The following is a 16,807-nucleotide window of genomic DNA, read 5'->3' on the forward strand; positions in this document are numbered from 1 at the left end:
ACTTTCCTAACCTGGCAACCACTGATTTCCAAGCATAGCCTTGGTGCAAGGGCAGAAATCTGGGCTAGTGGTTTAACATGTCTGAAACTTTGGGTTAAGTGTTTTCCCAGAAGCTAATCTTTCCTTCCAGGGGTGGGATAAAAGGAGTTAATCACCCATGCTTCTTTTCCCCATCCTTTGCCCATCTTTACCACCTGAGGGATTCAGGAACTTGCCCACCCTCAAGAGCCTCAAAGGATAGGCCAGAATTAAAGTCAGAAACTTTAATTTCCAAATATATTGATCAAAAATATACAACTTCAACAGCAACTCTTTATCCTAAGGAGAGATCCCGCAGTATTATCTAGGGAAAGGGCCATAAAAGTGAGGGGGTAGAGGACTTTGGGGTATATCCCAAACTTCCCCTGCAACTAAACAGAGTTTGTTCTCTGCATTAACAACACAGCGATTTCCTCATTTCCTCCTACATGTTTGGAGAGGCTGAAGGCTCTGCAGTTCTTCCTCGAATGACAGCCTGGGTCCATTCCTCTCTAGGAGATGTCCAAGGGAAGGAGGACATCTGCTTACTACTCCTACAGTGTTTCTGGCCAGATCCTACACCCCATTTTAGAGGCTTCCTGATAGGCATGAAGGGAAGTCATCCACATCCATGGTATCTGAGAAGGAATTTATGCCTCAGTCGTGGCTTGTGCTGAAGTGAAGACCACACTCTTTCGGTTTTCCAGCCTCTTCTTCCTGGAAAGGGGAATGGCTCATGAGAATGACTGCTATCTAAGTGAAGCAGATTAGAGGTGAAATAGGAGAATGCTTTTTAACAGAAAAGAGGGCTGGGCAAGGTGTTTCACACCTATAATCCCAGCACTTTGGGAGGCTGAGGCGGGCGGATCACTTGAGGTCAGGAGTTGGAGACCAGCCTGGGCAATGTAGTGAAAACCCGTCTCTGCTAAAAATACAAAAATTATCTGGGCATGGTGGCACATGCCTGTAGTCCCACCTACTCAGGAGGCTGAGGTGGGAGGACCACTTGAGCCCGGGAGGTGGAGGTTGCAGTGAGCTGCGATAAAGCCATGCACTCCAGCCTGGACAACAGTGAGAACCTGTCTCAAAAAGCGGGTGGCTCATGCCTATAATCCCAGTACTTTGGGAGGCCGAGGCAGGCGAATTGCCTGAGGTCAGGAGTTTGAGACCAGCCTGGCCAATATGGTGAAACCTTGTCTCTACTAAAAGTACAAAAATTAGCTGGGTGTGATGGTGCGTGCCTGTAGTCCCAGCTACTCGGGAGGCTGAGGCAGGAGAATTGCTTGAACCCAGAAGGCAGAGGTTGCAGTGAGCTGAGATTGCACACCACTGCACTCCAGACTGAGTAACAGAGCAAGACTCCGTCTCCCCGCTACCAAAAAAAAAAAAAAAAAAAAAAGGGACTGGAGGAATGGAAAGTAGGGCCTCACCGAATCTTTCTAGCAATGAAATAAACAGCCAGGAGAAGGCAGAGACAGCCAACCAAGATTCCTACACCTAGACTCAGCATTTCACCTGGGGGAGATAAAGGTAAAAGGTGTCAGCCTAGGACTAACATAGATTTTGAGCCTTTCCCCCACTCGGTGAGGACACCTCCCCTCCCCGCATTATCTTATAAGGCTGCCTTACCTGTGGTATACGAGGATCCTGCTGTAAGAGAAGAAAATGGGTCAGTGGGACTTCAGATCCCCATCCCAGCTGGGAGCAGCACTCTCTGCTGCTGTGCCTGGGAGAATCCCCCGGGGGCACCCTGGGGTGGGGGTTGGTTCCCAATCCAAGCAAGTCCCAGAAACCCCCTCCCCTTTTAGCCTTTTCTTCCCATTGGCTCCCTAGTTCCTGCCATTGTGTCCCCCTCAGTTTCCCATCTCTTCTGAGCCGTGTAGAATCACCTTGGATGAAAGAAGCAAAGACCATGCGCTGATTGAGAGGCTGAAGGGCTCGGTAGTTCTGTACCAGAAGCTTAGAGGGCTCCTCTTCTGTGGAGAACAATGTCCCCTGAAGCTTTTCCAGCTGAGGAGCAGAAGCGTGGGAGAGGTGTTACTTTGGGGAGTGGGAAGGGGTCTGAAGTTACAACTGTGTCTCACCTCACCTCGTTTCTCCACCACTTACCTGTTCCGTTGAAATCTGGGACCTTCTATAAAAAACTGTCCAGAGCACACTCTGGTAGCAAGGGGGAGTTGTGAGCGAGCCATTGTAGCGGAAGTACTGCCCCAGCTGTGGGGGGAGCAGCTCTCTTAGGTTGAAGGGAGGCACTGAGGTCTTCTGATCTGGGGAGAACAGACTGGGACTCATCTTCCTTTCAGTGTGCCCTAGCTTACCTAGATAGGGCTCCCAGAAGCAAAATTCCTTGGCTCTATGTAATTGCTTCATCCCAAGGCTTTTAAGGATAGTTTTTGAAAGTCTAATCTTACTTCCTGCTATAGATTTTTAAGGCTCACCTTTATGCCTGACTTCATGCAAGTGACTCAGAATGTGTTCATAAGCTATATTCTTAGTCTCACCCACCTGGAAGAGGAGGAAAGGGAGAGAGTTTGGAATGAGTCCATGTTTGGAATAAGAAATTTATGTACAGAATAAATGGTCAGGGTGGGCTGCTGCCTGCCATAGGAAGGAGGCCAGCAACAGAAATAGGTTTGAGGGTTGCAGAGGAAGTGGAGAGAAACCTGGAAGGGACTGGGGGCTACTGACCTCAATTAGGATGCCCAGGACAGCCAGGCCCTGGGGCTTCTCAGCAGCCTCACTCAAGCTGTCATAGGAATCAGAGTCATAATGTACAATGTGGAGCTAAAGGAAGGAAGAGGGAAATGAATCATGGAATGTCTGCACCCCCTTCAAGGCCTTGATCCTAGCTGCCACCATCCCCCCGCTGTCCCCGGCAGGCACTAAGTCTGTCCCTCAGAGATTGGCCTTATCCCCCCAGCATGACTTTTCCTAAGGTCCAGATCCTTTCCCCAGGACCAACCATCCCTGTTACTTTGTCTGAGTCCCAGCTCTTTGTTCCCTGGTACCTCTGCAACTGTGGCTTCACTGTTGATCTGGTGTTCTGACCCCCCTGGGGATCCTTTCTGACCCCAGTGCAGGTGGAGCTGGGCAGCTACATATTTTCGGGGAAGTCCACCCAGATACAGGGTAGAAGGCAGAGAGAGTTGCACTGTGAGGAAAAGAGCAAACTCGGATTGGTGGAGGCATGTGGATACATTCCCGCTCCTGGGTTGCCACCACTTCTTGGGAGACTTGGCCCTCTTCCAGTTTTCTCCCCCAGTAGCACCCAGTTCCTCCCATAGGCCAGTGCTTTTCTAGCATATCTTCCTTTTTCTTGGTGAAGACCAAGTCAGTGCAATGATACCTACCTACTGAGCTTGGTTATAAACATTTCGATTCCCGCTTTGGCTACAGGATCCTGATCCCCATTCTCATATCTCCAAATTCATGGACAAAGGTTTTTGAGAATTCGTAGGTTAGGAAAATGCTGCTTTCCTCTGACTCCTGAGGTTATTTGTTTGTTTATGTCAGATGGGTAATGTGCCAACATCTTGACAAGATTCGAGGGCGGCACATCTTACGCATGCTCATGAACACCCCATCATCATGCCCATGAACTACAAAAAGATCTGACTCCTAAGATCTGAGCTGGAGCCTACAACTCCTTGGAGCCTGTGCTTTTACCTGTGTGGCCATTGTTGTGCAGGTCCAAAGGCTCGGTGCCAGGCTGGTCATATCCGTGGGGCTGCAGAGCAGGCAAATCAGGGTCAAATGTCACACTGTCTGTCTGAATATCGATGGGCGACTGGGCATTGTTTCCACACTCGGGGTAAGAGGCTGGCCAATGGTCCTGACCATGTGGGCCTGGTGGGGGTTACCAAAGACATTGGTCCTGTCCTCCAGCTCTAGCTACCCTTCAACAGCACTCCCTCCCCTTGACCCTTCCCCTAACCAAGCCATACATCTGTGTGGAGGTAGAAATGGACTTCCCTCCACCCAGGTTAAGACCCCAGTTGTATAGGGATGGGTGAGGTAGGAGTCCTGTTGAGTCTCATGCTGCAGTTCCCCTTCCCTACCCAGAGGCAGTGATGATTCCCCAACTATCCTGATGAATGGGGAGTGGTAGCTCTTTTACTTACCTGTATTTTGAGGACAAGAAAGCTGAATGAGGGCAGAGGGGATGCATAGAAAACCTGAATACCCTGAGAGATGGGATTAGAGAGTAGGAGTAGAAAAATGGGAGAAATAAAATGATCCTAGATAGGCCAGGCACAGTGGCTCATGCCTGTAATCCCAGCACTTTGGGAGGCCGAGGCAGGTGGATCGCTTGAGGTCAGGTGTTCGAGACCAGCCTGGCCAACACGGTGAAACCCCATCTCTACTAAAAATACAAAAATTAGCCAGACGTGGTGGTGGGCACCTGTAATCCCAGAAGCCGAGGCAGGAGAATCACTTAAACCCAGGAGGTGGAGTTTGCAGTGAGCCCAGATTGCACCACTGCACTCCAGCCTGGGTGACAGAGCAAGACTCTGTGTCAAAAAAAAAAAAAAAAAAAAAAAAAAAAAAAAATCCTAGAGAGATAGGGTCTCCTGGAGGCCCCTATCAAGTGGCCTTGGGATTCAGATATCCTGACTTCTCAACATTCACTTCTTGCTCTCACACTGACCGTTTATCATGAACTTGAGTTTGGTTAAGTCATTAATCAGTAGTTCATAGGAACTGAGTTCCACCTCCCCCAGGGTCAGAAACTATCCTGCCAGCCTCTTCCTCACCCCTGACCTCCAGCTCTGTCCCAATTTCAGATGCAGGTTAGGGGTAGGATGGATTAGGATAGACGGAGCCAGAAGGAGACCTGGCAGCTAAGCTCAGAGTTCCCACCCAGCTTCCTTTCCACCCCAGCTCCCTCACTCCTACACGATTTACTGAGGACTTAACTAGCTTTTCTGCCAAATCAGGAGGTGTAGGATTTGATGATTAGAGCAGGATCTAGGAGCCATATATGTGAAACTCAAGGCAGGAGGAGATCCAGAAGGGAGGAGCTAGGGTGAGAAGCTAAAGGAAGTCTCCTCCCACCCGCACAGTGTGTCTTCCTGCCAGGTGAGGAGGTCCCAGTGTGAAAGGGTTGTCGGGAGGCCTTGAGATCTGCTCACCCTCATACATCCAGTGTTGACCTGCAAGGCAGAATAGTTTGGGTTACAGCCAGCGCAGCCTGGGGCAGAACCCTGGCCTCCACACTCCCCTCCCTCTGGCATTCTGTACTGCTCCACCTCCCTCTCTGCAGTCTCTCCTCCCTCTGCTCCAGCACTTTGCAAAGGAAGCCCTGAAACCGGACACCTCTGTGGAAAGGTCGGGGGGCCTATTTAAAATCACCAGCCAGGCTGTGTTGGTGCCTGCCGAGTAAAAGGGGAGGAGGAAGGAAAAGAGGTAAAGCCCAGAGACTAAAATTAACCTGGATCCAAATGTGCGATTGGCCCAACCCTTTCTTTTCTGTAACCTGTGCCAAGTCAATCTAACACTTAGAAGATTGGGGTGGGTGGGGTGAGGGTGTGGGCAGAGGGTTGGAAGGATAGGGACTAGAAAGCGGGGAGGAGAAAGGAGTTTAGAGTGTGTGTGTGTTGGGGGATGCTACTGAGGGGAGAAGGGGAGATTATTCCTTTGCTTTAAAAAATTGCATGAATAAAGCCACTGAGCTGTAAACTCATATGTAAATTCTTCTTTTCTGGTCCCATTAGCTCTAGAGGAAACTCCTCATCACCAGGAGGCTCTGCTCCCTACATTCTGAGATGGTTAGGGAAGGGTGGGAGTCAGGGCAGGGTCTACTCTAGATTGAGGGTGGTGGGTGGGCACAGGCAGCCAGGCTGGCAGGGACAGGATGAAAGTGAAGCATTGTGTGTAGAGAAGAGAGCTGCCAGCTGGGTCACATGCCAGGCTCTCGTGCAGTCCTGTCTGACGCAAAGGCTGAGGGTCTGCAGGTCCAGCCCCTCCCTATGGCCAAACTGCCTCAAGAAGAAAACGAAGGCCTTCATGGTTTATGCTGCAATATTCATACTACTAGAAACTCTGGAGTAAAATCCTAAATTCCTTCCTCTCTCTGTCTCTTATTCCCTTAAATTCCTCAAACTTGTGAGATGTCCTGCTCTTATCCTTGACCTATTCTCCTAGCCCAAGGGAGAGCTGGAGGCAGCCTCTCATTTTACCATATCTGTGGGACCCCCCAACAACTCAAACTCCCTGGTCTGTAAAGGTGCCTGTCCACTCTGGTCAGAGCCTCAACACACTTATTCTGTCTCTTCCTCCTCTTTCCCTCTTTTTTTCTTTCTCCTCAGATGAGATTTGTGACTCTCCATTTGGCTGCCTGCCTGCCCCCATCCTCTCTGCATTTGCCTTCTGCTCTCTGGACATCCCCCTCACCCTGCTCTTTCCACAAACCTCAGTTACACACCTAGTATGTGCTGGACACTGTGCTAGGCACAGGAAACACAAAAATGAGGTCTAGGAGTTCCTGGGGACACTCCTGGAGCGCTTCAGCCTGTTCTCCCAAGAATCCCTCCTCATCTCCTGGGAGCTCCTGAAAGTCCTTTGTAAACTGTAAAATGTCAAACAAATGTTGACTCTTACTGCCACTTTCAGAGGATAACTGGGGAGTTAGTCGCTCCACAGAATGAAGAGGGAATCTTGGCCAAAAGGGGATGAATTGGAGATCAGGGTCAGAGTTGGGCAGGAAGTATTCTTCCCCCTACCCCCATCTATCCATCTTTTTACTCCAGGCCTCTTTGACTCCCTATTTGGAGGAGTTTGTAAATAAAGAAGTCCAGGAGTCCTGCCTGGGACCAGGGCAGTGGGGGAAAGAGCTCTGGAGAAAATCTGTAGCCTGCAAAGAGATTCCAGCACTTGCATGTGTACACACCCTGCCTGCCGCTAGTTCTCCCCGACCTCCAATAACAACAAGGCTGGAGAGACAAAAGGTAAAGAAGGGAAGTGGTCTCCTCCACACCCCGCTCTTTTTTCCTCATCTCTGAGCCTATTATTCCAGCCTCTAGGCTTCCTTTCACACCTCTCCTCCTCCCATTAAGCACACCTGGCGACATGTGAACATCAGCACAAATCCACACACAGACATTTAGTTGTACCTACCCCCATCTGCAGCCAGGATCCAAATCACCTCCAGCAGGAGGGCGGAGAACAACATAGTGTCCCAGGAAGGGGTGCAGGGGACTGGGAATTTGAGGACTAGAGGACTAGGACAGGCAGAGAGAGAGGGAGGGAGGAGTGAGAGAGAGAGAGAGCGAGCGAGCTCCTGGCGTGAGTGTATTTATCTCTGCTTCTCTTGCTGTCTCTGTCTCTGTGGGCTTCCAGGGGATTTGGTGTTCAGTAGGGTGTCATGGGTTTCTGGATCCCCAGGACAAATCTCTTGCTGCCTCTTTGCCCTCTCTCTTTATCTCCCTCTGCAGTCTCCACTCCACTAGCTGGCCAGCGACTTTACAACTGCCTCCTGCTTTTAAGGTGGCTCTGAACGGGTGTATGTGGGGACGGGGGGGCTGCCTGGGCTGCTGGCGAACAGCTCCTTAAATAGCCAATTAGGCATGCAGGATGGCCCCACTCGGAGCTGGAACGCGGCAAGTTTCACTGGAGCCCTGGCCCTGGCTCAGGAGCCCAGCTGGGGTGAGCTCTTCCTTCCTCTGCTAGTCACACAGATGCTGTTTAGATGGGTGTTCCCTGGAGCAGGCAGGGTCAAGGAAGGGGCTTTGGGGTTCAACTCAGCCCCCTCAAAAGGACACTGTATTTTCATCCCCCTGCCTGATTTCTCCTCTGAGGAGCAGCTCCCTGGGTGGTATGGGGCAGATGGTGGGGGTACCTGTTCCCAATTCCCTGCATAATCTGAGCTGCCCTGGAATGGGAAGAGTCCAGAATTAGGAGATATATAACAAGAAGGAATTAGGGACTCAGGGTGCAGGCGAGGGGTGGAGGAAGTCAATAACTAAAACCTGAGTTGTGTCCTAAGTTCTAAGGAAGAGAAGTGAGGCAAGGAGAACTCATCTGGAGCAATCTCTTCTGTGCCTGCCACCACCCCCTTCCCACGGTGAGGCCTGGGTCCACGTGCCTGTGTGGCCTGGGGTGGGGGGAGTGCGGGGAGGGAGCGTTGTTTGCTGGATAAAGCCCATTTGTATGCCCAGTGGGGGAGGGGTGTAGCAGCACCATGGAGAGACAGCGGCTGTAACTGCCAGACCCAGCCACCTCCCTCTCCAGGGAGCCCAGATCTAGGGCGGCTTTTGTCACTGAAGAGGACACTGACCTCCGGCAGAGAGGCCAGGGCAGGAGGAAAGGAGAGACTTTAGGAACAATCACTACCACCATCAGAAAAAGGCGGTTTCCAGAGAAAGAGAGGGGAGGGTCTGGAGAGACCATGTGATCCAGATGGAAGAGGGGCTCAGGGTCTTCCTTCCAGCCCAACAAAGGGCTGAGGCAGGACATGTGGCACTGAATGAAACCTGCCACCAAGGAGCTGCGCCCGTGGAGCATGGAGGCTGCACGTCTCAGGAATGTGAACTGATGTTTGCTCCCCACGGGACTGGAAATCCCGATTGGAATGTACATCCTAAGTCCCTCGTTAGAGAATGTGAAACCCACAGATACTTTCAAGCCAGACATTGAAACCTCTTTCTCCTCCGTGCCCTTCACCAGAGGCACCAGCCAGGAGGATGCACCCATTTGAAGCTCCCTCTGCCCTCCTTGCTCCTGCCGAGTAGCAATAAATAGCCAAACAAAGGGAGCAGAAGCTAAATAAGGGAGCAGGATAAAAGCCAAATGAACAGAATAATGCATGTGCTGGATCATCAGCTCCTGCAGAGACAGGAGCTCACTGTGCCTTTCTATCCCCTGTGATTGATCTGCAAAGCCAAGCCATTTTGCTGATGTCATTTCCCTTTTTCTTCTCCTATCACCCTCTGAATTATTTGTCCCCTTCAGGAAAGTTTTATGTTTTGAGGTTCCCCAAAGCCCCATCCATCCCATCTAAGAAGAGTAAAAGACTTGAAGTATAAATTAGATTTCCCGGGAATCAGGGTACTTAACACAAAGAAACAAAAAAAGAAAGCAGAGACATCTTGGTATGAAAGAAGAGATTTAGTAGGAAAGAAGAGGTCTGAACAGAATGACCTCTGCCGGAACAGAGTTCCCCTGGAGCGCTGAGCTGAGATTCCGATTCCCAAGGCAGATAGCGTGTCTTGCCAGGCGCCACCTCCTGGCTCGTCTATGAATTTTTAAATTTTAATTTAAAATGCTTTGTGTATGTGGTTCCTTCTGGGAGGTATTTCACTGCTGCTGGGCTTTGGGATTTTGCCTACGCAACTGAACATTGTTTCACAAAGATATCTTAGCCTGGAATCAACACTTCCCTGATCTTGGGTGAGCAACGCATCCAGGTGCTTGTGCTTCCCAGACGACAAAGGCCCTCCTTTCTAGGACAGAGGGAGCCAGAAGGCGAGCGCCGTCCTCCAGGCACTTGACTTTATCTTGATCTTTGGCTTTACTGTGGATATTTCTTTTGTTGCTTTCTAGCTGTGCTGATTTGGAGTAGGTGTCAAGGGGACCCTTATATGTAAGTTAAAAAAAAAAAAAAAACTGACACAGCTCCCTCTCCCCACTCAGTCTTAGTTTCCACTCAAACTCTGGCACCTTTGTTTTAGTTCTGACCTCTCTCTCAAGCCCTTTCCTTGCTTGCATTGGCTAAAACCGTTAAAACCAAAACCAAGCATCTCACTGCCTTCTGGCGCCATCTCCTGTCCTTGTAGATATACTGAAACTTGACTGAGATAAGGCATGGTGGCTCACGCCTGTAATGCCAGCACTTTGGGAGGCCGAGGCAGGTGGGCCAGGAGTTCCAGACCAGCCTGGCCAAAGCATAGCAAAACCTCGTCTCTACTAAAAAATACAAAAATTAGCCAGGCGTGGTGGTGCATGCCTGTAATCCCAGCTACGCAGGAGGCTGAGGCAGGAGAATTGCTTGAACTCGGGAGTGGGAGGTTGCAGTGAGTTGAGATTGCTCCACTGCACTCCAGCCTGGGTGACAGAGTGAGACTCTGTCACAAAAACAAAAAACAAACAAACAAAAAAGAATTAAGTAATTTTGGAAAAAATGACCCTTTGGATCATTTTCTTAGTTTTCCAGTTCACATTACACAACAAATGCAGTATGAGAATCTTGTAAATTGAGGACCGGTAAAAGTTTGTGGTCTGAAAATTTGCAAGTCATTTAATTATAAGCGATAAGTTACACTATTTCAGTTGCAATTTTGTGTTATACATTGATTCCATGAACAGAACGCTGCCTGGTACATAACTGTTGATTGAATGAATCTAGTAATTGCAACATTTATTTACTGTCTTTCACAGAATTTTAGAGCAGAAGGGCCCTCAGGCATCATTCTAAACCCCTTCTTATACCCTGTAAAACTGAGTTTTGAGAGATTTAGGGATTTAGCCATGGTTAGTCATATAGCTGCTAGGCTAAACCAGAACAAGGACACAGGCACCAGTGAGCTTTCTCCTACACCATTGGTTCTCAAATGTCAATGTGCATCAGAATCACCTGGAAAGCTTTTTAAACTTGGAAAGCTTATTAAAATACAGATTTCTGGCCAGGTGCAGTGGCTCATGTCTGTAATCCCAGCACTTTGAGAGGCCGAGGCGGGCAGATCACCTGAGGTCAGGAATTTGAGACCAGCCTGGCTAATATGGTGAAACCCCATCTCCACTAAAAATACAAAAAAATTAGCCAGGCGTGGTAGCGGGCGCCTGTAATCCCAGCTACTTGGGAGGCTGAGGCAGGAGAATCACTTGAACTTGGGAGGCAGAGGTTGCAGTGAGCCGAGACTGCACCACCGCACTCCAGCCTGGGTGACAAGAGCAAAACTCTATCTCAAAGATAAAATAGAATAAATAAATAGAGATTTCTGGACCTCACCCCCATAGGACCCGATTCTATAGTTCTGGGTGTGTCCAAATCTACATTAGCATTTCTCTTTCTCTCTCTCTCTCTCTTTTTTTTTTTTTTTTTTTGACAGTCTCAGCTGAGCGCGGTGGCTCACGCCTGTAGTCCCAGCTACTCGGGAGGCTGAGGCAGGAGAACCGCTTGAACCCGGGAGGAGGAGTTTGCAGTGAGCCGAGATAGCGCCATTGCACTCTAGCCCGGGCAACAGAGCGAGACTCCATCTCAAAAAAAAAAAAAAAAAACAGAGTCTCACTCTGTTGCCCAAGCTGCAGTGCAATGGCATGATCTTGGCTCACCGTAAACTCTGCCTCCCAGGTTCAAGTGATTCTCGTGCCTCAGCCTCCCAAGTAGCTGGGATTACAGGCATTTGCCACCACGCCCGGCTAATTTGGTATTTTTAGTAGAGACAGGGTTTCTCCATGTTGATCAGGCTAGTCTTGAACTCCCTACCTCAGGTGATCTGCCTGCCTCAGCCTCCCAAAGTGCTGGGATTACAGGTGTGAGCCACCACGCCCAGCCTCTCTCTTTTTTTTTTGGAAGCAGGGTCTCACTCTGTCACCTAGGCTGGAGTGCAGTGGCAGAATCATAGCTCACTTCAGCCTCAAACTCAAATGATCCTCTTCTCAGCCTCCCGAGTAGCTAGGACTACATGCGCATGCCACCGTGACTGGCAGGTTTTAAAAATTTTCTTAGTTTTTGTAGAGACAAAATTTTGTCATGTTTCCCAGACTGGTCTCGAACTCCTGGGCTCGAGTGATTTGCCCAGCTTGGCCTCCCAAAGTACTGAGATTATAAGCATGAGCCACCGCAGCCACTTCTTTCTAGTCACCATGAATAAAAGCACTATAAGTATTTGAGTACAGGTCTTTGAGCAGACATGTTTTTATTGTTCTTGAGTAAATACCTAGGAGTGGGAATAAATAGATACTGAGTGCTGGATTGTACGGGAAGCGTATGTTTAACTTTGTAAAAAAACTGCCGGGCTGTTTTTCTTTTACTTTATTTTCTTTTGAGACGGCATGGCTCTGTTGTCCAGGTTGGAGTGCAGTGGCGTGATCTTGGCTCACTGCAGTCTTCCCTTCCTGGGCTCAAGCGATCCTCCCACCTCAGCCTCCCAAGCACCTGAGACTACAGGTTCACGCCACCACTCCCAGTTAATTTTTAAATTTTTTTGTAGAGACAAGGTTTCACCATATTGCCTAGGTTGGTCTTGAACTCCTGGCTCAAGTAATTCTCCTGCCTCGGCCTCCCAAAGTGTGAGAATTACAGGTATGAGCCACCATGCCTGGCCTCTTTTATTTTATTATTTATTTATTTATTTATTTATTTATTTATTTATTTATTTTTTGAGACGGAGTCTTGCTCTGTTTCCCAGGCTGGAGTGCAGTGGCATGATCATGGCTCACTGCAACCTCTGCCTCCCAGGTTCAAGCAATTCTCCTGCCTCAGCCTCCCAAGTAGCTGGGACTACAGGCATGTGCCACCATGTCTGGCTAATTTTTGCATTTTTAGTAGAGACAGAGTTTCACCATCTTGGCGAGGCTGGTCTCTAACTCCTGACCTCATGATCCACCTGCCTCAGCCTCCCAAAGTGCTGGGATTACAGGTGTGAGCCACCGCGCCCAGACTATTTTATTTTTTTTAAATAGAGATGGGGTCTTGCCATCTTGCCTAGGCTGGTCTCATCTCCTAGGTTCAAGTGATTCTCTTGCCTAGGCCTTCCAAAGTGTTGGGATTACCAGTGTGAGCCATTGCACCTGGTCCCCAGACTGTTTTTCATAGTGCTTATACAGTTTTTCTTTCCCACCAGCAATGTATGAGTTCTAGTTGTCCTCATCTTTACAAGCATTTGATATTGTCCGTTTAAAAAAAAAAAAAAAAAGGTACAGCCGGGCACGGTGGCTCACACCTGTAATCCCAGCACTTTGGGAGGCCAAGGCGGGCGCATCACGAGGTCAGGAGTTCGAGACCAGCCTGGCCAACATGGCGAAACCCCGTCTTTACTAAAAATACAAAAATTAGTCAGGTGTGGTGGCTCACGCCTGTAATCCCAGCTATTCTAGAGGCTGAGGCAGGAGAATCTCTTGAACCTGGGAGGCAGAGGTTGAAGTGAGCCGAGATCATGCCATTGTGCTCCAGCCTGGGCGACAAGAGCAGGACTCCGTCTCAAAAAAAAAAAAAAAGAAAAAAGTAGCTATTCTTCTAGTATATAATCGTATCTCATTTTGGTTTTAATTTAGGATATCAACTTTTTAAAGGGTTTTTGCTATGTTTGTTACCATATTGCCTTCCATAAAGGTTATACTCCTCCAATGGTATTTATACAAGTTGTTACTCTTTTCTTCTTTGGGGAGATAAACAAAGGACTCTACAATTGGTGTTTTACACTAGGCAAAAATTCAATATTTTTCTTTCCCTTGTGACCTTTTAGCTATCATACAGAAATAAAATTCACTTGTAACATGGTTAAATTTCTGTACAGTGAATATCATCCTTTCATGGACTTTCAGAAAAAAATGAGAGATATGTTCATTTGGAGGAAATTTTGGCTTAAAGATAAGTAAAGCCTACATTAGTGAGTGTAGCAAACTCTTAAAAAACACATATTGAAAGTAAACTCATTATTTTATGAGAAAGTATAACACTAAAATAATATATACTAATGCAAAATACTGTTTGTCGAAATAGCTCAAATAATTAAGCAGGAGAAAATCATAATTAAATAGATCAGATTGCACCAAATAATCACCCAGCTTCTATCAAATTTCACTATATTTCAGTAGAATTACATTCAACTCTGATTACTTAGATTTTGTTTTTGGTGTTTTGTGGAAGCAATTGGCTTGATCGAGCTAAAATTAAATGGAAACACAAATACAACACTGGCAAAAATATCTAAACTGTATTAATAAATAGAGAAATATACCTATTGAAACATGACAGATGAGTATAGCAAGGTCCTGTCAACAGATATTGTACATTGAATAAGTTTGAATTTGGCATGCTAAATTTCTATATAACAAGATATAGCCAGGTGTAGTGGCTCACACCTATAGCCTCAACACTTCAGGAGGCTGAGGTGGGAGGATAGCTTGAGCCCAAGGAATTTGAGGCTGTAGTGAGCCATGATCACACCACTACACCCTAACCTGGGTGACAGAGCAAGAAAGACCCTGTCTCTAAAACCAAAAAAACGAACCAAACAAAAACAAATAAAAAAAGTTAAACAAACAAACAATATACCTACATTCTTATCTTTCACCACAGAATAAAAAATGTTGATATCAGTTTAAAGACTGCTGGTCCACTCAATATGTTTCATTGTGTTTATGGAAGGTCCACAAGTCAGTGGTTAACTAACTCACATTATTATTGTTATTATTTTTTGAGACAGAGTCTTGCTCTTTTGCCCAGGCTGGAGTGCAGTGGCGTGATCTAGCTCACTGCAACCTTCACCTCCTGGGTTCAAGTGATTCTCCTGCTTCAGCCTCCCGAGTAACTGGGATTACTGGCTCCCCCAACGAAGCCCAACTAATTTTTGTATTTTCAGTAGGGACAGGGTTTTGCCATGTTGGCCAGGTGGTCTCAAACTCCTGACCTCAGGTGATCTGCCCGCCTCGGCCTCCCAAAGTGCTGGGATTACAGGCGTGAGCCACTGCGCACAGCCTGTTTTTAAATTTAATTTTTATTTTTATCAAAGTAGAACAGGTACATAGTTTAAAAAGTCAAATAGATCAACATAGGTTATAATTAAACACTCTATTCTTCCCACATCTAATTCTTACTTCCCAGAGATAATTGCTGCAACTTTCTAACTTCCTCCTAGTATTCACCTCAAATTTCCAAAAACATATTTATACTGCTATGTCTTGATTTTTTAGAGTTTCAGGTATTTGTGAAAGCTAATCCACCATGTTGGCTTCTGATTAACCCCAGTTCTGGGAAGGCCTCTAAGATTTCAAGTTTACCTATTGTTCCTGGTGTAAGAGCAGGTATTACCATACATTCTGCCCTTAGCTCAAACAACCTTGATGTTATCGTATCTATACATCCCTTCTGAATCACCCTTTCCCTGTAGTATAGAAGCCCCAGGTCTGGGGGTAATGGAGCAGGAAACCACCATCTCATCTCACCATTGCCCAAGACATGCACACGGCCTCTGTTCATAAGTCTCTATTAAATGTTTATTTCTAAGAAACTGGACTTGTCAGCCTCTTTCTTTGGCCTCTCAGCTTCCTTGGACTTTTGGAACAGGTTTGCATAGGCCTGCCCACTGCCACAGAATTACCTATTAACTTCCAACCACAAAAGATGAGGAGTTACTTCTTTTACATAATACTTCCTTCCCAAAACACACTTCTCCTGCCCCCAGCCCCTTGGAAATAACTATTATATCGTAATATTAGTTAAATTAACATTTAAGTTATCATCAGTATTTACTCACAGCTTAGCCAAGAAGTGTATTATATTTCCTTTCTTGTATAACTTTTAATTTCCCTCAAATTAATAATGGCCTTATTTTTTTCTTTTGTTTTAGTTTTCTAGTTGCTTATTCATCTCCAAATTCACTGTTGAAAATCTAACTCTTATTTTATTATGTTCCAACCTGACAGATATTCATTCTGTCATAACATTTTTAAAAGAGATATTCCTCTTGGAACCCTTTATCCTCCAGTTCTGAGTTCAACTGGCTCTTCTCTCTGGAAGCTTTTTAGTAATTTTCCTTTCTCCTGGGTGTTATATAATTTCATGATAATGTATATTGGGTTTTTTTTTGGGGGGTGGGGCAGGGTTTTGAGACAGAGTATCCCTCCATTGCCCAGGCTGGAGTGCAGTGGTACAATCTTGGCTCACTGCAACCTCCACCTCCCGGGTTCAAGCAATTCTTGTGCCTCAGCTTCATGAGTAGCTGAGATTACGGGTGCGAGTCACCAGGCCCAGCTAATATTTGTATTTTTGTAGAGACAGTGTTTCACCCTGTTGGCCAGGTTGGTCTCGAACTCCTGACCTCAGGTAATTTGCCTGCCTCGGCCTCCCAAAGTGCTGGGATTACAGGCATGAGCCACCGTTCCCGGCCCTGCTAAGATAATTACTGGGACCTCTGAAGGGGATCCCAATAAAAGCATTCCTTCTTTGTTCTAAGGTCCTGAACACATTGAGAAATCAAGCAAAAAATAAATACAGAGGTCAACATATCACCTTTATTACTGTTTGAGACCAGATTGGAGGATGTGGGTTAGTATGGGAGTCAATGAGCCTGCTAACTGGCCAGGCGCAGCTCACACCTGTAATCCCAGCACTTTGGGAGGCCAGATCACCTGAGGTCAGAAGTTCAAGACCAGCCTGGCCAACATGGAGAAACCCCATCTCTATTTAAAAAATACAAAGATTAGCTGAGTGTGGTGGTGGGCGCCTATAATCCCAGCTACTTGAGAGATCGTGCCACTGCACTCCAGCCTGGGCAACAGAGTGAAACTCTGTCTAAAAAAAAAAAAAAAAAAAAGCTGGGCGCGGAGGCTCACGCCTGTAATCCCAACACTTTGGGAGGCTGAGGTAGGCTGATCACCTGAGGTCGGGAGTTCAAGACCAGCCTGAACAACATGGAGAAACTCCCGTCTTTACTAAAAATACAAAATTAGCTGGGTGTGGTGACGCGTGCCTGCAATCCCAGCTACTCGGGAGGCCAAGGTAGGAGAATCACTTGAACCCGGGAGGCAGAGGTGGTGAGCCAAGATCGTGCCATTGCACTCCAGCCTGGGCAACAAAGGAGAAACTTCGTCTCAAAAAAAAAAAAAAAAAAAAAAAGAGCCTGCTAAC

The 16,807-nt window shown here is 47.2% G+C and overlaps 1 protein-coding gene and 1 non-coding gene across 6 annotated transcripts; both read right to left on the bottom strand.

Annotated features, from left to right (window-relative positions):
- Positions 1-248: 248 nt before the first annotated feature.
- On the bottom strand, positions 249-10,358 carry CA14 (carbonic anhydrase 14). 5 transcript variants are annotated; one of them, XM_003817314.7, is made up of 11 exons: positions 7,135-10,358; positions 5,151-5,171; positions 3,685-3,864; positions 3,027-3,169; positions 2,707-2,802; positions 2,457-2,523; positions 2,128-2,285; positions 1,908-2,028; positions 1,648-1,668; positions 1,449-1,533; positions 249-735 (listed from the first exon to the last, which is right to left on the bottom strand). In XM_003817314.7, exons 1-11 carry the CDS (start codon positions 7,187-7,189, stop codon positions 669-671), a joined length of 1,014 nt encoding a protein of 337 aa, XP_003817362.1. In that variant the 5' UTR covers positions 7,190-10,358; the 3' UTR covers positions 249-668. The 5 variants fall into 5 exon arrangements, with proteins under 5 accessions (XP_003817362.1, XP_008968743.1, XP_008968739.1 ...); XM_008970495.5 differs by having other exon boundaries at positions 3,685-3,745; positions 7,135-7,873; XM_008970491.5 differs by having other exon boundaries at positions 1,648-1,665; positions 7,135-7,873.
- On the bottom strand, positions 3,526-3,629 carry LOC112438683 (small nucleolar RNA U13). The gene has a single exon (XR_003027060.1). It is a non-coding gene; the product is annotated as a small nucleolar RNA U13 (small nucleolar RNA).
- Positions 10,359-16,807: the final 6,449 nt, after the last annotated feature.

Source organism: Pan paniscus, chromosome 1 (genome assembly GCF_029289425.2).
Source record: "Pan paniscus chromosome 1, NHGRI_mPanPan1-v2.0_pri, whole genome shotgun sequence".
In the NCBI taxonomy this organism is placed as follows: domain Eukaryota; kingdom Metazoa; phylum Chordata; class Mammalia; order Primates; family Hominidae; genus Pan; species Pan paniscus.

Coding starts and splice junctions, on each gene's coding strand:
- CA14 (XM_003817314.7), bottom strand. CDS start 7,189: ATGTTGTTCTCCGCCCTCCTGCTGGAGGTGATTTGGATCCTGGCTGCA. Junction 5,172..7,134: donor GATCCTGGCTGCAGATGGGG/GTAGGTACAACT, acceptor TCTGCCTTGCAG/GTCAACACTGGATGTATGAG. Junction 2,803..3,026: donor GTGAAGCCACAGTTGCAGAG/GTACCAGGGAAC, acceptor TCCTTCCTTTAG/CTCCACATTGTACATTATGA.